This window comes from Taurulus bubalis (assembly GCF_910589615.1).
Source record: "Taurulus bubalis genome assembly, chromosome: 11".
NCBI classification, from domain to species: Eukaryota; Metazoa; Chordata; class Actinopteri; order Perciformes; family Cottidae; genus Taurulus; species Taurulus bubalis.
This window is the reverse complement of record NC_136599.1, coordinates 9,485,962-9,508,417: the sequence shown is the minus strand read 5'-3', so window position 1 is coordinate 9,508,417 and position 22,456 is coordinate 9,485,962. Positions and strand designations below refer to the sequence as shown.

Here is a 22,456-nt window from a genome sequence, read left to right as displayed (position 1 = left end):
CATCAGTGAATAATCTAACAGTCAGAATAACATCAGGCCATTATGTATAATTCTCAGGCTGCTGTGTAACAGATGTTCATGCACACAGTTGGGAGTGAAATTGTTATCCCTTGATGCCTAATGTATCAAGATCAGTGATCATGTTTAATGACACATAACTAAAATATTCATAGATAATGGCAAAGACATGTTGATTTGTAATTCAATTTGTAGATAAAGGTTGAAGTTATAAGCTTAATTGAATTTTTTTAGTATTTTGACATCTTGGGAAGCACGTTTAATTGCTTTCCTTCTAAGAGTGACAAGAGAAGTTCAATACATCTCTCATGTTCTTGCGCTAATCATGAAGCTCTGGCCCAGAGTTTATTATTTATTAGATTACCGATTGAAAGTAGGGGCAGCCAACAAGCCCGGGTCTCTCCACAGTTAAAAAAAATCCACGTACCAGCAGCTCTAACGCTCAATAATTAACATGTTCCATCTCGTTCGTTTAATTCGTACAAAAAGCAGGAATCAAAGTTGTGGATTTACGGGGAGTTATGCTGCTCGTCTTGTCATTGCAGTGAGGTTGCCCATCAGGATCTTTATGCTAAGCTAAACTGAGCTAAGCTAATCGACCGTGACTGCTGCTCCGTAATTAGATGAGTGAGAGTGGTGTCAGTCTACGCAGAAAAATCTCAGCAGCAAAAGCAATCAAGCGGAGTTCCCGAGTGGCAGCCTCTGATGCGGAAAAATTAAGCTAGTGCCAAAAACTGAGCATCCTCCAATGGCAACTTTAGTCTGGCTCCAGAAGCGAGTCCATCCCCAATGATCACCATGTTAATACTCAACTTCATAGCAGAAATGTTTACAGCCTAGTAAAAAAAATGTGTGATGTCGTCGTCGCCATGTTGAGAGTAGTTGAAAGGCAATAAAGATACTCCCACATGTAAACTGTATCATCACCGCCAAGATGGCGACTGCTGGCGCAGCCCACTTTCAGCTTCACAATGGTACTTCAAAAATCAATGGGTTACGTAACGGAGACTACTTCTACCGGATCAACTGTTCCTTTTAACAAACCTTTTGTACAACTGGAACACAGTCAGAGCTTTAATAAAGTCTACCCATCACAACTGGGGTTTTCTGATTTAAGTCGACATAGTTTAACCATTGAAAAAACGATTAAAAAACCCAATTACAATTAATGTCTTATCTTCACAATATCAGAGGTCTTGTGTTGAAATATTTCGAGCAGGTTTATGTGGGCCTGCCTGAAATATAATATCTATCACTGCCTTCATGTGACCATTAAAACATCAATAATCTAAGTGCCTCCTGCTGCAATAATGCTGCACCATGGTCTTCCTGAAAAAAAGGGATGTCGATGTTTTTAGTGGCAAAGATAATGGCATAACAGTGTCAGTGTTAAAAAAAACGTCATAAACGTCCTTTTAATTAATTTGAAAAATACAAATGCCTTTCTGTGAGACTAGAATATTCATTCTCTGTTTCCCCTCTGAAGGTGACAGTGTGATGGTGGCAGGCTGAGCATGGACCAGTAAAGATGACCCTGTTGGGGGGTGATGGCTCCGACTATGACTACAGCGCCCTGAGCTGTGCCTCTGATTCCTCCTTTAACCTGCCTCCCCAAGAAGAAGAGGAACCTCAAAAGGGGGTCTTCTACAAGAGGGCGCAGCGTGCCCCTGAGCTCATCTCCATCCACGGCGACACCCTACTGTCCAGCGCCCGTAAACTCCACGCCATCATCAATGTGGGCGGCCTGCGTTACCAGCTGCCCTGGACCACCTTGGAGGACTTCCCCTTGTCTCGTCTGGGCCAGCTGCACCTCTGCAGCAGCTTTGACGAGATCATGTGTATTTGTGACGACTACGACGTGACACACAATGAGTTCTTCTTCGACCGCAGCCCCTCGGCCTTCAGTACCATCCTGACCTTCCTACGGGCGGGGAAGCTGCGGTCCCTCAGGGAGATGTGCGCCCTCTCCTTCAGGGAGGAGCTGCTCTACTGGGGCGTCCCCGAGGAGAGCCTGGAGTGGTGCTGTCGCCGGCGTCTGCTGCAGCGCGTGGAGGAGTTTGAAGCGATGGAGAGAGCAGAGGAGGAGGAGGAACTCCTGGAGGATCTGCTGGATTCCGACGGTGGACACAAGGAGCACGAAGCGGAATCCAGACTCAATCGGTGCATGGGGAACCTCAGAGACATGGTGGAGAGGCCTCACTCAGGCCTGCCGGGGAAGATCTTCGCTTGTTTGTCAGTGATGTTTGTCACCATCACTGCCGTCAACCTATCCATCAGCACCATGCCTGCCATGAGGGAAGAGGAGGAGGCGGTGAGTTGACTTTTTAACATAACACCAAAAACAGTTAGTAAGTACAAAACATGTTGTTGTCAGAGTCAAGCGTTGTCATGTCAGTGAGGAGAAGTCAAAGTGAAGACATGCAAACACAACTTCATTGTCTGTCGGGAATTTGTCATTCCACATAACGACGCACCAAAGTGAAGACGGTGAACATTTGAACCCCACACTGTGGTGAGATCGGCTTTGTCTGAGTGAGGAGAATTGACATGTTATTCTGAAAAGCAGTCATTTGAACATTCTAATGATGGCCTGGCTCGTCTGTCATGTCATTTAAAACAGCCGGCTGCTTAGAAAGCAGATTGTTTTGCCATTTAAGAGAAAAATATGTATTTGAAGAACTGCTTTCATATTTATGTCTGACTTCAAACACAACCATAATTGGCACACTGGCCTTTTCAGTCAAATTTCAGGGAATTGTTTGAGTCACACACATTATTTTCTTTCAGAGGAAAGTGCTGACAGGTTTTTAATTAATTAATTAAATAAATAATCTCTCTTTTGTAGAAATATCTACTTTGGATGGAAGTGGAGAGTAACTTTGCTTTCCATTAAAAAAATAAAAAACGTTTGAGTGGTTTTCAAATGTTCTACTTTTACTTCTTGTATACACTCAGGAAGACAAGTACAGATACTGTATGTGGGGAACTGTCAGTGGGTGGAAAATTAAACCAAAATCTCAAGGTTTTTTTTATTGGAGACTAAACGTGCTGCTGACTCAACGTTCTGCTCCATCAGGCCGACTTTAATCTTGGAATCTTTACGTTTCATTTACGTCATGTGGCTTCTGAGCGCTCCAGTGCATTAAGCAATTTAAATATGGGATGAGTTTATCGTCCTCTCTTGTACTGTCATAAAGTCAATCATTAGTCAATGTTATAGGAAAATGTATTAGGGAAAAGGAAAAGAAAATGAAAGAAATACAACAACTGCACTGATGAAGTTCCAGTTTTATATTTGACCTGACACACTTGCTTTGTATTTGCCATTGCTGTGCTTGATGTATGTCTTCAATTACGCTTTTTAATTAAAAGTGCCAGTAATCGCGTCCTAACAACTCCGTCGCCTCTAATTTATTGCAGCCAGACATCTGTAGATATTCTTCATTTAATTATTTTTAGTCTATTAAACTAACTATTAAACTAACCTCGCACAACCTAATCTAATACAACAAAGTGTTGCATTAAAAGTGTTAAGTGTTCCTCTCTCGGAGTGAGAACAGGTTTACTGGAAGTTTTCAGGTGCTTGTATGGGTCTACTCAAAGCATATCCTCCTCTGTGGGAGTGTGTTTCATAATGATATTTTGCCCTGATATGGGCTGCATTCAAAGGCTCCGTGCCATGCTATGTGCTTTGAAATGCTTTGAGCCTTCCCAGCCACGCATTGATTCAGCACCATCAGTGTGTCAGACAAAACAAAACGCTTTCCAAAAAAGAAAGCTTAAAGCATGCATTCTGAAGGACATTTTTTTGTTAACAGTTGCTATGTTTTTATGGCGCTCCATTCCTAAAATGTCTAAAATTGCAGAACCCCCATTTGGCATCTATGCTGAGCAAATATCTTCCCTTTCTTTATTTAATTTGTCGTAGAAACATGTTTGCACGTTGTGTGCAATGCTGCAGCATCCCAAAGTGCTGAGCTTCTTGATTTCACAGAGAAGTGGTTCCCTCTAGTGACTACAAACCACTCGCACATGCTGATGATGCACATGCTCACTCAAGTGTCTTTAACAGGGCAAATGTTCCCAGATGTGCTACAACATCTTCATAGTGGAGACGGTGTGTGTGGCCTGGTTCTCCCTGGAGTTCACCCTGCGCTTCATTCAAGACCGCAGCAAGCTGGCCTTCCTCAGGCAGCCGCTGAACCTGATAGACGTGGTGGCCATCTTGCCGTACTACATCACCCTGGTGGTGGACAGCACCTCCAAGGGAGAGAAGCGCCTGAGCTCTGGAAACAGCTACTTGGACAAGGTGGGATTGGTGCTGCGTGTCCTGAGAGCCCTGCGCATCCTCTATGTGATGAGGCTGGCTCGCCATTCGCTGGGCCTGCAGACGCTGGGCCTGACGGCACGCCGCTGCACGCGGGAGTTCGGACTGCTCCTCCTCTTCCTGTGCGTTGCCATAGCACTGTATTCCCCCTTGCTGTACTTGATTGAGAATGAAATGGCCGCCACGCAGGAGTTCACCAGCATCCCTGCTACCTACTGGTGGGCCGTCATCACCATGACGACAGTGGGCTACGGGGACATGGTGCCGAGGAGCATCCCGGGCCAGGTGGTGGCTCTGAGCAGCATCCTGAGCGGGATCCTCCTCATGGCCTTCCCCGTCACCTCCATCTTCCACACCTTCTCGCGGTCCTACGTGGAGCTGAAGCAGGAGCAGCAGAGGCTGCTGCAGAGGAGGACTCACTTCCTGCTGCGGAGCCGCATGGCCGGCCTGGGCAGCAACCTCTCTCTGGAGAGTGACGTGCTCGGCCCCACAGGGGCGGCCGGACAGGGAGACAGGGAGTGGGACAGAAAGAGACGAAGATGGAGTCTACAAAAATGACTTGAGAGAGAGAGAAAGAGAAAAAAGTCAGATAATCTAGTTAGAAGGGTTACGAGATAGAGAGATAATCTAGATAGAAGTGTGGAGAGAGAGAGAGAAAGTCAGATAATCTAGATAGAAGGGTTAAGAGATAGAGAGATAATCTAGATAGAAGTGTGGAGAGAGAGAGAGAAAGTCAGATAATCTAGATAGAAGGGTTAAGAGATAGAGATAATCTAGATAGAAGTGTGGAGAGAGAGAGTCAGATAATCTAGATAGAATGGTGGCGAGAGAGAGAGAATATAGATAGAAGGGTGGAGAGAGAGAGAATCTAGATAGAAGGTAGGAGAGATAAAGAGAGATAATCTAGATAGAAGGGTGGAGAGAGAAAGAGAATCTAGATAGAAGGGTGGAGAGAGAAAGAGAATCTAGATAGAAGGGTGGAGAGAGAGAATATAGATAGAAGGGCGGGGGGAGAGAGAGAGAGAAGATAGAAGGGTGGAGAGAAGAGAGAATCTAGATAGAAGGGTTGGGGGAGAGAGAGAGAACCTAGATAGAAGTGTGGAGAGAGAAATAGAGAGAATCTATAGAAGTGTAGAGAGAGAGAGAATCTCGATAGAAGGGTGGAGAGAGAGAGAGAACGAGAGAATCTAGATAGAAGGGTGGGGCGAGAGAGAGAGAACCTAGATAGAAGTGTGGAGAGAGAAATAGAGAGAATCTATAGAAGTGTGGAGAGACACATAATCTAGATAGAAGGGTGGAGAGAGAGAGAGAGAATCTAGATAGAAGAGTGGAGAGAGAGAGAAGATAGAAGGGTGAAGAGAGAAATATAATCTAGATAGAAGGGTGGAGAGAGAAAGAGAATCTAGATAGAAGGTAGGAGAGATAAAGAGAGATAATCTAGATAGAAGTGTGGAGAGAGAAAGAGAATCTAGATAGAAGGGTGGAGAGAGAAAGAGAATCTAGATAGAAGGGTGAAGAGAGAAATATAATCTAGATAGAAGGGTGGAGAGAGAAAGAGAATCTAGATAGAAGGTAGGAGAGATAAAGAGAGATAATCTAGATTGAAGGGTGGAGAGAGAAAGAGAATCTAGATAGAAGGTAGGAGAGATAAAGAGAGATAATCTAGATTGAAGGGTGGAGAGAGAAAGAGAATCTAGATAGAAGGTAGGAGAGATAAAGAGAGATAATCTAGATAGAAGTGTGGAGAGAGAAGTCTTTGTAAACGAGATACGGAGGAGAAAAGGTTTTTTTTTCCCAGAAACGCAGCCGTGCTGTAGCAGTGTACTTTTGATGAACATAAGGAACACACAGAAGAGGATGAGAGGAATATTATAAAATAAATAAATATGATTTAAGTATTAAATATGTTTCTTTCAAAAGATTAATGAAACATTATAACATGGGATCAAAATATTAACTAGAAGTCCAATTTACAGAAGAAGAAAAAAACACAATAAACCATGAAGCATTCCAGCATAACAATGATGTAATTCCGACATGTGAAATGTGTCCTTATGATCCAACAACATAGTGATGTTCCTCTTCTCTGACTTTTGCAGGTTTTAATGGATTTGTTGATGTCATGTGCTCCTAGCCGGTGTCACGTCATGGAAGATACTCTCTGCTTTTGTTAAGTCCCAAAGGTTAAGTGCTCAAATGTGACCCTTAGCTCACAGATTAATCCCCCTCATCCACATATTAATTATGGTGTATTCATTGTCCGTTTTCTGCTCCTTGAGGTTCTATATGCAATTTTTGAATACTTTTGGACATTGAAGATAACATTGTTGTGCTTGTAATTACTGCAGTTGCTGTCCATAGCTGTTTATATATGTATATATGTATCTCCTTAAAGTGGATTTAAACAGAAGTCTGTGTCATTGTCGCTTCTCTTTTTAACTTCAAACGTTATAGTCCCAGAGTAATTGTTTTTGGGGACACAACTGAACACAATACAAACAGTCAGTCCAAACTTGGCAGACATCCAAATCCACTGGCAGCATGCATGGTGTCATAACGCACACGCAGAAGGAAAATAATACAGCAATCAGTGGTGGCAAGTCAACCATTTTTACTTTTTTGATTAAAATTTCACACGGCCTTGATAGAGTTAATCAATGTATTTGTTCATTTGAGTGTCATATAGACACTATAGAAACAAATCATATCGTAAAATACAGTTGCATACATTCAAAAACATAAAATGTACACAACACTGGTGTTTTTTCTTTTGTGCAAAATATATATGTGATTAATCAATCAATCAACAGAGTATCTGGCAAGAGGTGACTTATTGTATTTTTATGGAAGTTTACTATTTTTTCCTACTTTCCCAGAGAAAACAAAAAAAACACAATATTGCAGCAAAAAGTAGGTTAGTGTTGGCCCTTTTACAACTCATGCATATACTGTTCGAGACATGCTACCTCTTTTAACCAGAAGGTGGCATCATTGTGTCACAAAATACTAAGAAGCTTATCTATGATTTTGTATTTTACCACAACATGACAGAAAGACGTATATTCTGCAGGTACTGTCTCTTGCACCCGTTCATCACATTTTAAATAGCCTACATTAAGGCTGCAGTCACATGACATGGCTCACGTCAAGTCAACAGTTTTGAACACAACATTCGACTGTCAAAATAAAACGGATGCAAGCTGACTAAAATGCCTCTGCACAAACACAACCACGGTCTAGTCTTACAACATCAATAACTGAGCGGCCACGTTTGCACCTGCACCCTCAGGTGAACAGGGACTTCCACGAAACGCCATTCACCTAAATCAGGTCTCGACTGTGCACAAAAGCATCCCACCAATCAGAGCCCGACAATCCGCTGCGTCTCCTCCCCTGCCTGCCTCTCAGATCGCCTCCCAGTGTTTTGCTCATGATTTGGTGTTCGTCTGTCGGGAGAATCTAGCTTCACACATGCGATCGGCCCTTCTGGTCTTTATACTTTTAATGTTATTAATATATATGTGTGTGGGAGATGTTTTCTTATCCTCGGAGTCATTCCCCGTCATGACCTCACCACCGGACCGCCCCTCCAGCTGAATGGGATTCCTCATCGCCGCTCTGTCGCTCCTTTTGGCACCGACTGTCTCCGCCGCCGCTCCAAGTCTCCGATTTTAGGATCTGTGAGCTTTTGGTTTCTCTTATCAGTTCATGAATGGTTTGAGGCGACATCCGCCTGTCTGATCCTCAGAGCAGCGACGACTCCAAATCCCCGGTAGCCTGCGCGTCAGGGTAAGTAGCCCTAAACTTGTTATGTTGGTGCGGGTGACTTCAGTAATGACAGGCAGGGCAGACGGGGTTAAACATGAATGGAGAGGTTTGATGCCAACAATGCTGATGCAGATTTGCCTACTATGTTGTTTGTGAATAAACCCCCCTCTTTAGATTCAGGCGTTACATCTCTATGACCCAAATGTTCCGTTTGATATTGGCAAATATACTTTTGCTTCTGCTATTAATGATCAGTAGATGGAGGTCACTGTCATTTCTCACTTTGTGATTCATCAGTCATTGTTTTGCCAGCAACTGTACCAGAGAGTTTCAGTGACTCATCAGAGGGTTTTTTTTCTAAAGATACAAGCTTAGGCCATATACTGTACTATACAGTCTTGTCTCTGCAGCATTTTTGGGAGCATAACCACGCAGCCCTCTACAGTGTGCATATCCTCAATTTTAAGAGAAATGGCTCCCTGGGTAGAAGCTCTTTCAAGACAATCTGAAACCTGGCAGCTGTAGCCGCTCTGCAGTGAGAGTTTTTTTATGGGCTACCTGCTGTACTTGTGCTGCTTTATGTGTGAGTGAAAAGATCAGAGAGACTGTGGATGTATTTTAAACAGGACTTGCTCTAAATAATTAGGTTTTTCACTCAGGCTTTCCTTCCTTAGGATCCCACACACAGACATGACTCATATGCTTAGATTGAGTCTCTCAGCATGACTCAAAGGCCCAAATATTGACTCTAATGTGTTTGTACCATTGGCCTTTAATGTGTACAGGCATAAGTCCTGACTCTGACTGCTGGTCCAGGATCAGCACACAGATCTGCTAACTTAGTCTGTTCTCACCTGTCTAGAAAATTAAACCAGATTTCCTCTCAGATATTTGTGTGAGACGACACCATGTGAGACATTTACTATCACGACAGTTGAGATATAACACTTCCTTCAGCCTGTGCGCTCTTGGCACGCACACACACACACACACACACACACACACACACACACTTGAACCTGCTGTGTCACTGATGCAGTGTGATTTCTGAGCTTTTTGATCTGCCTAAAACTTAAATATTATGTATAAACCCGCAGTGTGTTTGTACTGTCTCTAATCCTTTCTGAAATCTGAAACATTTCTGCAGACATAAAATTGCTATTCTATTTGATTATCAGTAGTGCATTAGACTAATCCACCACAGATTTTGATTGAGTTTTTATTATTATTTTCCTGAAGGTATTGGGATGTTTGGCAACATGCAGGCAAAAACATAATATATCCCGTTTCAATATCCTTAAGTTGCCTATCAGGCCAATGACGTGCAAACTGATGCTGACCGGAATGAAGCTGTGTTGCACGTAACCCCTACATGCCCTCTTTGATGCCCTCTTTTGCTTGTCTGTTTTCACACATTCTGTTAAATTCACACATCTAACATTGTCACCAAGTGAGACCCGATTCATGATACATTCTTCCATCTACGGCAATGCCAATGCCGAGACAAACTGTTGCAGGTTCTACCATAATACAAGCTAATAACATGCATTCTGCAGCCGACCAGTGAGTGAGAAGTGTTTCTCAAAGTGGTACGAGATGGCCCATTGTACTTTCTGACTGCCTGCTTTCAGGCTCCACAGAGGGGACCTAATGCTCCTTGGAATCCCATGAATGCTCGCCAGTGAAAGCTGTTGATGTTTATGTCAGCTCCAATGCGATTGGTGGAAAGTGGCTCTCGTGGACGAAATTCCTGCTAATTGGCAACGTGGCTGTGGACTGGCCCCTTTGTCCCCCCTTATACTGGAGTGGTCTGTCTGTCAGGGTGATACACTGGGCCTGGCATCAATGAAGTGCTTGTTTCCGCAGCTATCCGGCCCTGGAGGAATCGGCGGCTTCAAGACAAGTCGCTTCCACTTTCAAAATTGCCTTTGTGCACCTATTCAGAAAGATGGAAGAGAACCATTTAGGGGTGGTCTATAGAGAGACTTTTTCCCAAGCATCCCATCCAAGCATATTGATAGTGATGTGTGTATTTGCTTCTGCCTTGAAGTGAACTGAGCAGTCGCATTTAAACAGACTCCCCTCTCGCGGGCAGTTTGCTGAGTTCATCATTTGATCGAGTGAGTGGCCCACTTTCCTTTAGGTCAGATGGGGATTAATTGGCATTGAGCGGGACATATTGCAATTGTTTGTTTGTGATACAATTGTTTGTGATACAGAAAGAGGATCTAGCTATTTTTAACAAGAGATCACAAACTGCAGGACTGTGGATGACTTTACATGAGTCGGGGCTCTAGTAGTAGTCGTTGTATAGTAGTAGTAGTTTGCCTCCTCTTTGTTGAAACAACACATTATTCCCCTTTGGTTTTGGAGTACTTTGGAGTAATACAAAACACTTGTCTAATGCCAAAGACCTCTCTTCAGTTTGCCAATGAGATGTGCGACAAACTCCGAAGGGAGAGAAAGACGAAAGAGGGGCTTGAGATTTGTGATGGCTTCCTGCTGACAAAAGCCTTTGAATTTTTCATGTGGCAGATACTAAACTTCTGTCGCTCTGGCCCAGATTTGTCGGTAATTTGTGCCCAGCCACTTTCAAGGGCACACTGTTGAGCATGGGAATGCCAGTGCCACCTGTTCTCTCACTCTTTCTCCCTGTGTCTCATCTCTCCCATCCTGTCTTTATTCGTCCGCCTCTCTCTGTTTGAGCTTCACGCGTTGGTGGCCTACTTCTGTGTCCGTCATTGTTGCCTTCGTTACAGTGTGCGCTTTGTCGGCCATGAACCTTAAGGTTTCACTTCCATGCTGCTTCTACTTTGTAGTGCACTTTGTATTTTATTACTTCCTGAATAAGTAACCGCAGGAGAGAAGTTGATATATACACTGCTCAAACATGGAGCAGCAAAGCTGGTGCATTGCACCCAGTAATGGCAGTTGAATGATAAGGATGCAGAACTGAAGCGCTCCTGACATATCCCTCTGAGCCTTCTGTCAGAGGGGCCTGTGCTTGCTGTCCATTTGAATGAAGTATCTGATAGTTTGATGCAGACACACAGAGGAGGGCTTGTACGCTCCCAGGATCCCATCGCCACTTCCTGTCCCTCTGCTCTGGGAACGGGCCAGGGTGACACAGGCCACGCATCTCCACTCAATCCACCCACTGTTGCCTCTGTGGAAAAGCGATCACTCTCACACCCTCATTCCCATCGCTCCGTGCACGTTTCTTGTGACAGGAAAAGCGTCTTTGGCATTTGGAAAGAAGCCTCTATGTGTGGCTTTGTGTAGGCGCAGCTGTGCGAGGCTGGTCAGGACGATGAGCTGCTTCAGAGGAGCACATGCTGCTCTCCCCCTCCTTCAAGCGGGAGGCGCTCCATCCTCTGAGGATCACTGTGGGATCTGTTGACATGGGAGTTTTTAATGCAGATCGGTTACTTGCGGAGACGATCGATCCCGTCACACCCAACGTCTGAACAAAACCGTAGAGCAGGAACATATTTATGTGAAATGTCCTGTTCAAAATATACATGAAGAGATGTGGGTACTTATGATTTCTGAGTGACGCATCGAGGAGCAGAATCAGTACTTTAATGTATTTATCACTGTACTTACCATGACTACTATCACAACACAAACAAAGTGTTCATCTTTTGCTGTGCATGTCTTTACTTGTTCTGTAATCACTTCCTGACAATAAAACATGATTTGATGATCGACCAAAATTATTATAACATAATCCAAAAGGATTTTCTTCTTTTGTCTCTCTTTCGTGATAGTGAACTGAATGCCTTTGAGTTTTGGACTGTTGGTTGGACGAAACAATGAATTTGAAAAGACATAATTGTGGTAAAAAATAACTGGTAGAATAATAAAAAAAATCTTTGCATGCTTCATGTGTGTAATTTAGATATTAAAGCAGCAATAAGTCATGTTTTTACTCTCTTATCAGAATGACCATCACTGCTGTGATTTCTCACTTTCATATTTATCTTTATAGCATCACTCATTGGTGTTTCAAAATCGGTGGACCTTCCACCTACTTTCCAGGTTCTCTTTATGATATTCAGGGCAATAATATTGCAGCAAACAACTGTTTTTTTCGATGTAAAGATATAGTGGAGTAATGTCTACCCGAGCAGAGAATTAACTAACTTGCTCTGTATGTGATAATCAGAGCTTTGTTTACATAGCCGGACTGTTCTTGCGTGCCTTTTAATGCGTTTGATTCTTTACTGTTGTGTCCCACTGGTGAGCTCATGGCCACTGCTCTCATATTGACACATAGTCAAGTACTAATGACAGTCCATATGGCAGGTAACCCCCTCATGTAAACACTGGTAGCTTTGTCAGCCCAGTTAGATGTCTGCTCTTATAGCACCATTGCCACCTTTAGCTGCCATCTTGGAAGCCGTTTCGAGGCAATAGATATACTTTGAATTTTGCAAAAAGCTCCTTTCATGTTTAGCTGTTAATTGATGCACCACACGCATACACACACATACCAACATCTTCGTTCTGGATCAATTCAGTTTATTTTGTATAGCCCAAAATCACAAATTACAAATTTGCCTCGGAGAGCGTTACAATCTGTACACATACGACATCACATCGGATCAGGAAAAATTCCCCCCCAAAAAAGATAGTAAAAATCCTTTCACAGGGACAAAAAGGGAAGAAACCTTCGGGAGAGCAACAGAAGAGGATCCCTCTCCCCGGATGAACAGAAGCAATATTCATGTGTACAGATTGAACAACGTAACAGTTAGAGCACATTCAATAAATACGAAATAAATTATTCATGTAATTAATCGTAGTCATGGACCGCGATCCAGATGACCACGATCCATGTCAGCAGACGGAGGTAGAGAGGATGGGCATCAAGAGGTAGGGTCCAGGATGCAGGACCTCTTTGCTGTACCTTTTTGTATGAAAATGCAGCTCTATTACATTTAACAGGTACAGGATTGTGTTTCTTCTCGGCTTTGACCTCTGCCCTCATCTCTGATGTGAGTCTGGATCAGATACAGAACAGGCCCATTTTCCTCTTTCTCAGCAGGGGTAGTTTATTAAACCCAGCCTTCTGTCTCGTATAGAAAAGCTCCAACCACACAACCAACGCTCTGCTTTTGATTGCCTAGCTAGCTTTTGATTGCCTAGCAAGTATAGTATAGTGTAGTTTCCTGCTTCACCGCCCCGCTGAGTTGAATTTGAATATTGAAATCAGTGCCTTCTGAACAAAGGGGTGGATTAAAAGAGATGGAGGAAATCACTCCAGTGTTGGGAGGTCTCGCCCTCCAATCTGTTATGGAAATGTCATGACTGGGAGCAGTTATGTGTTGATGATGAAGCGGGACATAGGGACATTTTACAATTTTAATGCCAAACCCCGGTGGGTGTTTCAGATGTTTTTTTTCTTCTGCTGCTCTTATTTGTATATCTCTAAGGAAGCAGGCCTGGGATCTTTGCGTCTTGTTTTCAGTTTGAATTCAGCCATAGCAGCTAAAGAAATGTTGATACAGCATGCTATATTTATAATTCTGCATCTGCACAGAAGCACAGTCTGCTATTCCCTCACTCCCCAAATGTTTTGCAGTGTTCTTTTTCCCCCATGCTGTCAGTGAAGACTCATTTAAAACATATATATATTTGAATATAATGTAAGGTAATAATAGCGATGTTCTTGGGGACACAGCAGTATGACATCCTCAGCATGCTTTTAACGTTGTGCTCACACTGAGCACAAGAGCCGTGTCATGGCTGGATGAACCCTCACAGTGTGTGCTGCGACCTTGCCTCACATTCTTGTTCTTCCAACGTGGCTGCTTGATGCTTCTTTCCCTGACAGACGGTAAAGGGAATGTGCTGGGGTGGGTGGCATGTGTGGCTCGGGGGAAGCCTGGGCATCTGACGGTGTCTCTACCTGCTCGCCGTGCATTCCTGCTTTGGGCTGCGCGAGCAGGAGAGAAGTTACGACTCGCCTTTTTCTTCCACTCGGCATTCTTCAACCATGACTGGGCTCAGTCGCACTGCTGCAACAAACCTGGGAATGTCACAATGCACACAATCGCACATGCACACCTGGCTCACTTTCACATATTTGATCATGTTAACATGCTATTATGTTGCTTTATTGTAATGATTTTCTATTTTATTTAATGAGCAGCTCTTTCTCCCTCCTTCTCCATGTATATATGTAGGTTTATATACTGTACATAGACCTTTTGGGATAACTTGAACTTTAGATATCTGGGCTGCAGGTGTTTCTCTTACTGCCTGGCTGTGCAGATGAGAAGTTAAATGGTGAAAGCCTTAGGTTACTGAAGCATGAGGCACTTGGAAGTCAATGCGGACTTGAGCTGATCAAATGCTGCCTCTTTGAAATGTGATGAGAGGGGGCGAATTTAAGGATTCACTGTAGGCGACATTTAGTTACTCTGAAGCATTAAAACCTAGGCCCCTATGATATTGCAGAAGATCTACATTGCACGCGAATGCTGCGTCTCTCTTGTATATTTGTAATGTTGCATTACCAGCGAAAGAGTTTCTCTTGTTTCTGAATGTTTCTCCACTCCCACCAATGTCTGGTAAGCAAAAAAAAAATAGATTTTCCTCCTCGTGTGACAAAGGGCTGACACATCAGAGGAATTGAGATCCTTTATGTTCACCTTTTTCCTTCTCCTGAAAGGATTGGGTAAATTATGGGCAAAGAGTTCGAGAGGGGAGGGGGTGAGGTTGGACCGAGAGTGAGCGAATAAAACTGGGAGGGGGGGGGTTGCCAAAGCCCTTGAGGATTATATTTATCTTCTCTCTCTCTCTATCTCTCTCTTTCTCTCTCTCTCTTCCCCGCTTCTTGTTTGAACACGTGACCACAGCTCATCAGTCTCAGTTGACTTAATGACCATGTTTATATGAGAGCAGAACCAAGAGAAACGGATGTAAAGCTGGAGTTTGTCGGAAACAGTGGAGCAGATTTCAAGTATTCTGTCTATTCTTGGTATTCAATGTGCCACCAAGGAACAATACGCAGCTTTTCCCCCTATCAACACAATACAGTGAACACCCCCAGGTCTCTGCACGGTACTGTGCATGCCACAGATGCCTCAGATCGTATAGGTTTTCAGGAGGAATGATAGCTGCTGCTGCTGCTGCTGCTGCTGGATGCATGTCTGTATTCATCAAAAGCGATAAGGGAACAGCTGAGAGACCTTGGGCTATAAAACAGGGCATGTGTTTTAACATGAGGTTGTTTAGTGTTCCATTTGACATTATGCTTTCCCCTCCTTATAAACATGAAACTGTAAACTGTTTTATTGGTTAATGTGCTGGAATGTATGTGTTGTTTTGCAACACACCTGGTGAGCTAAGAAGAGGAAATAACAGTACTGTCCTCTGTCTGTCTCGTCTAAGCCGGGCCTGTCACACCCAGTCTAGGAAGGATTGTTGAACGTCTCAATTAAACCACGGGACTACTTTTTGTGCGATTTTATTTTAATTTTTTTACGTCTATTCCAGGGGGGAAACATTTGAAGGTAAAAGGAGTGAAAAGGTTTTTCAAGAACTTCAGAGGTGAGTGTTTAAAAGCAGGACACAGTTGACAGGGAAAGGTGCAAAATGATTGTGGTATGAATACACAGCCACCTGTGTGTAAAGTCACTACCTGGTGCAACTAGACTCTGTACTGTATGACTTGGTCAAGAAAGATAGATGGCATGTACCTGGATTGAACTGGTTGCAAGTGTGGCAGGAGAAATGTTGTATGACATGCGTCTCACTGTGGGGTGGCATCTTCTCCATATTTAATTGCTGTGAAACAGGGTGTTGCCATGTGGGATTTGACACAAAATGGGCGGAGATGGTTCCAGACGAGCTACAGGAGAAGACGGAAGATGAAAACAAGGAGGAGTTTACTGGAGATGAATTATAATCAGGGGGAAAAGGTCTCTGTGGAGTCCACGTCTCTTCCTGTTAGCTTAGTTTAGCATAAAGACGGGAAACAACTAGCCTAGGATAATACAAATCCCCCCGTAAAACCACAAATCAACCTTTTTAAGCTAAATAAAGGTGACATAACATGCCTTTCAGGTGCTGGAAGGCGTATTTTACTTCATGGTCAGCCCATTGTTGCCCTTATTTCTAGTCTCTGTGCTACATTAAGCTAACAGTTGTCATGTTAGCATACAGACATGAAAGTGGTATCAATGTTCACGTCTCACCTTGCAGCAAGAAAGCACATTGCCACATTTCCCGAAATGCTGAACTATTTGTTTAACAAACTCTTTTAGGAGGTCTCGCCATCTAAAATGGCCCAGATATTTTCTCACTGAGCCTCAATCCCAAAAATAATTTGGTGTATGTCATACTCAGATTAGTACCAGGGGATAACAGAAAATCCATGAACCTACGGTTGGTGCCAGCAGTGTTTGTTGTTTGAAAGTGGACAAAAAAATTCCTCTGTAAGCACGGGGTTTAAGATAGAGCAGCCAGCTGTCTCAGCTCTACGAGCCCAGAGATGTCATATGATTTTAAAGGTTGGGATAGCTGTGTGTGTCTGTGTGTGTGTGTGATCTGAGTACATTGTAGGTCGCTTTTTTAGCACAAATACCAGTGGTGAGAAACAAACAAATATGCACTCACAGAAAGGGATAAGGGCTCACATCCTCTGATCCCATTATAGAAGCCCAAACCCTGCAGCCTCCTGAGAGACTGCGAAAATGAGTAAACATAAATGTTTTTGATGGGAATCTTCCCGTGGTAGACCTCGGAAATACATCACAATGGAAAGAATTTCTTCAGGTGACCTCACCTTTTCTCTCGTTCTCTGTGCCACTATCTCCCTCTTTATCTCACCCCTCTTCTGTTTTCTCTCCCAAATGCTCTCATGGAGTGACAGATATGCACATAATTTAGAGAGATGGAGCCTCCGCTAATCTTGCCTTTTACTTCATCAGACAGGCATGCAGTGTTCTGGCCCAGAAAGTCTGCGTGCAACTAGACTACATCTGTGTAGTTTGTTGGTTTGTGGAATGCTTGGAATCGCATCCATGGCAACGAGCTGCGCGCGCGTGTGTGTGTGTGTGTGTGTGTGTGTGTGTGTGTGTGTGTGTGTGTGTGTGTGTGTGTGTGTACGTGTGTACGTGTGTACGTGCATGTGTGGAATGGTAAATATTGACTTCACCACCTTCCCATCCCCGTGTCTGTCCGTGACAGGAGCACAGGGTGGGGGTGTGTGGGAGTGTGGGGGTGAGATCGGTACACACACTTTATCCAGGACTCAGCAAAGTCCTGCCACCGGGGGCGTCTGTTTACCTTCACACCTCCAAACTCAGAGTAGCAGCTCCGAGTTCATAGTTTGATTCGGTGTGTACTTACAAAACAAAAGAGCTGCTAACGCCACACGCTTTAAAACATACTCTCTGCTGCTATGCTACGTCATCTTAGCTCTTTGTGATCAACCTAACGGGGAGGTTAATGGGAAGTGTGGATGGATACTTATCAGTTGCTGATCAGTGGATTCAGCGGTGTGCAAACACATCCAAACAGCCATTTCCTCTATTTTATGTTTATTGAAGGAGAAGAGAAAAAAGACGACATTCAACTACAACCGATGTTTGTCCTGAACCAGGAACCAGCCCACCTGCTGTGATACAGCATGAGTGCATGCGTTACTTTATCAAACTGTATAAATGGCTTGTAAACTATTGTGGGTGGAGATTTTCTCCGCCGTTTTTCCCACAGCAGATGGATTTGTTGAGACAAGATAAGCAGCAGGGCTCTGAGGCCTAGCAGCAGCAGCTACAGTTGTAGTGGTTTGACCGGTCTGTCCGGTCTTGTTGCCGCAGCGCCCGAGTTGTTTGCAGGCCCCAGATAGAATGTCATCACGGCGTTTGGTGAATACGATTAGGGAATAGATGTTAATAATCTGGACAGAACAAGCAAGGCTGGATTATGCTACAATTGGTGGCTGGTGACGCAGGAGCCAAAGCCTCCCCGCTCCCCCCTCGTAGTAATTACATAGAGAGCATTGCGATGAAGGAATACATCCGCCAGGCATCAGACAGCACACGCACACATACCATTTTAAGCATGTCTGCTTTTGCAAATGGAGTTAAAAAGAAAAAGGACAATGTCTCCCTACATTCTAGCACCTGTTCACTCAGCTCCCTTAAGAGGACTCACAGAAGAGGCTTACATGTTAACTTGTCTCCTTTACACTGTGTGAGCCATGTCCTGCACAATGGCCACATTCAGGATCATATCATGTTGCTTTTCTGATCCAAAGTGTACTTCTTTTAAAGTGGTCAAGCTGTGTACATCCCCATCAGAGTCTGGGCCTGATATGACCAGCAACTAACTCCTTTATTTATCTTTTATTTATCTCAGATTCCTGCATATTAAATGTAGGTCTGCATTGCTGTCATGTCTAAACTAGTCACAGTAACTTGAACCTTACAGAGCCGAGGAAGAGACTTGCTTGGGGTATAGACAATTTTTTTGCTTTTTTTAATGATATGGCCAATGATACATTAAGTTAAAAATAGACCTACACAAAATGGTAATGTAATGTGAATAACTATATGTTCTAAGGTTCCTCTACAAGTATTTCATCGTTCATCTCAAAATGCAGAGGGCTTCAGACTATCACATGTTGGCTGCCCTCAGTGATCCGTCATCATATGACAACACGGACAAATTAAACATTTGCCATCATGCAGGAACGCTTGTTATTCCTACAATGTGACGAAGTGTTCAGACAGAAGTTTCATTGTTGTAATTGTACTGTTTCAGCTAAAGCTTAATTGTGACCTTTAACCCACTGCCTGAGGCATTAAAGACCGGTCTTTATTAGTGAAGGTATTGTCAGAACATGCATCCACAGGCCAACACCAGCTAGCACCACGAGGTAGAAGTGAGTGGTCTTTTTGACTGTAGCTGTCATCGCAACATACAAGCCCTGACATGCCACGTCACATAGCAGAGTTTCACCGTCTCCCTCAGTATTACTTTGGGTTTGCTTCAGCCCCGTAGTTGGGAATATGTCATTAAGCCTGCATACAGATCATCTGAGGCAGGATTGTTCAATTTTGATGTTCATGACTATTTGATCCTTTCGAATGATGAAAAGATTTTTTTTTTAAACGAGCCAGAGCAGCGGAGACTTAATTACAAAGCCTGTGTTGTTGTGGGAAATGGACCAGTGTCACGATCCTGCCCTGACAAAGACTACATCAGTGAAGCCTATTAATGGTTGAAAGACACCACCTCTTTTCGTTGATTTCAATGACGGGGCTCGTATTTGTTTTCTTTTCATATTAAATGAAAAAGCAAGCAAAATAGGGATATACAACATCCTGTAAAGGGAAAACAACCCCGGCAGCAATATTCAAAGACTATTCCCATTTACCAAAAGCCCAGGAGACTTGAAGGATTTGGAATTCATTGTCAGATCTTATGCATAATTAAACAAATCCCCCACATACTCAGCCACACACCCGCACTTTGCCAGAGGGATTTTTAATGTAGCCCCCCACCCCCCCATCCCCAGACAGTGGGTGCTTGTTACAGTACCTCAGCCCTATTAGGCCAGAATCAGGCTCTCTTTACTATTAGCTACTGATGATACACAACACAAACATGATTCCTGCAAAACATGACATTGTTTGTCTTCTTGACTTCCTTCATTTACATATTTCCTGCCGGCTGTTGGAGCTAAAACACGCTAAGATCTGGCAGCCTGCAAGCTAGAGGCCACTTCTGTGTTTTGTTTACGCCGCCTGCTGCGAGCTGACAAAAGATGGTTTTGTTGCAAACTGAGTGTGAAGAAAGGCCCAAGACACTATCAGTGCTCTGTTTGGTGTTTACTTGGTTTGGTCTTCCCTCTCCGGGAGTTTTCAGTGTAATTTTCTGGGTATGCAGTCCGGGTCAGAGTATTAGGACGCTGCCGGCCGAATAAACATACTTATTTTCAACCTTGAAATCTGTGAATGGCTAAATCATATCACATGCCATGTTACATGCACGGCTGCTGTCCTACAAGCATTTTCAGCATGTCAGCGTCAGTCATCATTATTTAGCAATGGTCTGTCCACATAATGTCTTATTTAAGCAGTTAAGAGTTATCCCGCATTAAAGCGACAACCCTGAAGTGAAAGAAGCATCTGCGTGGAACGGGGAAAGCTTTAACTCGGCCAACAACTGTAGATGAGGGAGGCAGCGTCTCCGCAGTGTTCTGCCTCCGATAGCTTATTAACTATGCAACATGTCTGCTTGCTCGGGGAGAACACAGATCACACAAAGAGCAGCTCCCCGACTCACCCGACATCTTTGTGTCTGCACTTTTTGTGTCTGTCAAACCTGCACGCTATGTCACACTTGCTGGGATGCGACTCCCATTTACACAGACATGCCCTGGGGGGTGGCGGAGGGGGAGGGGGAGCTGTGGGGTATCGACTGTCCGGCTCCATTGACCCCCTCTTCGATTCCTCGCCCTCCCCTTTCCCGTTTACGATGCCAACCCAAAATGAACCCCCGTCGCTCCTCCCTTCCTTTCATTTTTCCTGCTTCCTCTTTCTGTTTCTGGCACTTGCACATACTGTAATCCATAGGAATCTCCAAAACTGACTAAAAATCCCTTCCCCAGCAGATTGCCAGTCTGAAATAAGGGGGGCATAGGCACAATGACAGACAAGAACCAGTGACAGCTTTGATAATATCCCTTGCGTGGTTAGATAACTGTGCTCTTCTTTGTGCCACGCATTTTCCAACATATGTCACTGCTGCATTGCCCTGGAGGCGAGCACGCCAGCTAGCCTGTGCATGGAAAGCTTGTCTCTTGTTTAGGATTAGGCTGACTCCAATGTCAGATCCAACAGATGTATGGCCTCCTAAATAGCAACAGTCAGGCAGGGTAATGTCAGCTGAGAGCTGAGCATCCTGACACTACCCATATGCACTGGGACCCTCCTCTGCTTATCAGAAGGGCTCCCCAGCCACCCCACCTTAGTGTTTTCTGTAAATTAGCATTTCCCTAGTGGACCCCCATGGCTATATCTATCCATGATAGCACAGGCTTGAGTCTCTAAATTATCCTTGGCTTAGTGTTACAATTTCCTGGCACTAAGCTGTTATTAGAGCCACTTCATCAGCCCGAGTAGGCGGGAAAGCTTCAGTCATGAAGAGACGTGGAGTCCAAATCTGCCCTCTTGACCTTTGGCCTGTTCTTATCAGGCAATGGAAGATAATCTAACAAACAATACATTGTTAAAAACAATACACAGTAGAGTTCATTCATTATCAGTTCATGTGTTGATTATTTTTCTTACCAATAAAGTTGCACCAATCAATTGTTTCAAATTAACAAGGGAGCAAATGAGCTATAATGTCAACAGGGTCACTCCCTTGTAGTGATGGAACCACAGGGAGTTATCACCTCACATTTCATCCAAATTACAGAGCATTTTAGCATCTTTTTAGCATCAGGCAATTTGTTTTAGTTTTACAGCCCATAATCTTCCATATTTGTTCATTCACAAGTCTCGCATTAACCTTGTTGCAGCAGCAACAAAGAGCAAATAAGCTCTGATTACCCCAGTGTTCCTCTCCAGCACCAAACCACATGGGAAAGCACGGCGTTGCCTAAGAAACAGATATATTTTGCAGGATTTGGTTGAAACCAAAACCGAGCTAAATAAAAATGACTATTGGACTTTGGTTTGTCATGGTGTCAGAGACATTTCTCCAAGGACTTATGATGTTGTTTTTTGCTGCATGTGTAACGAAGCAAATGTTTGTTCAAACACAAGATTTTGTCTTCAATTTGCTCGTATTGTCCAACCAACAAAACTGAAAATTCCTCACATTTGAGAGGCTCAAACCATTGAATGTTTGCCGTTTTTTTCTTATTTTTCTGCATTGCAGATACTGTATAGTGATATAAATGTTAATTGGTCGGTTGTCCGTCATCTCCAACAATAACTTTGTTGATCCATTCACTTTCCTTAAAAAAATATATTTGTCCAATTCTTTGGTTTATGAACAAAATACCTGAAAACTATTGACATTCCTCAGCCTCAGCTGTAGTTTGTGTCTTAGTGCTAATTAGTAAATGTTAGCGTGCTCTAACATGCTAAACTAAGACGCTAACTTGTTAAACATTACTTTACATCATGTTAGCATGCTGGTAGTAACAACAGTGTGTCTAAGCAGAACCTTACAATGCTGCAAGTGTGGCTGCAAATTAACTAAATGATGAATTGGTTATCATAATTGTTGGTGATCAATCTTCTGTTGATCAATTAAGTAATTCAGTACTACTTCAACATTAAAGAGCTTTGTACTTGTCAGTTCACCTTT

At 43.5% G+C, this 22,456-nt stretch overlaps 1 protein-coding gene across 1 annotated transcript; it reads left to right on the top strand.

The window, feature by feature from the left end:
- Nucleotides 1-1,546: 1,546 nt before the first annotated feature.
- kcng1 (potassium voltage-gated channel, subfamily G, member 1) lies at nucleotides 1,547-4,903 on the top strand (the record flags this gene model as incomplete). Its single annotated transcript, XM_079226520.1, has 2 exons — nucleotides 1,547-2,329; nucleotides 4,091-4,903. The coding sequence occupies 2 exons, from the start codon at nucleotides 1,547-1,549 to the stop codon at nucleotides 4,901-4,903; spliced, it is 1,596 nt and encodes a 531-aa protein (XP_079082646.1).
- Between the last annotated feature and the right edge of the window lie 17,553 nt (nucleotides 4,904-22,456).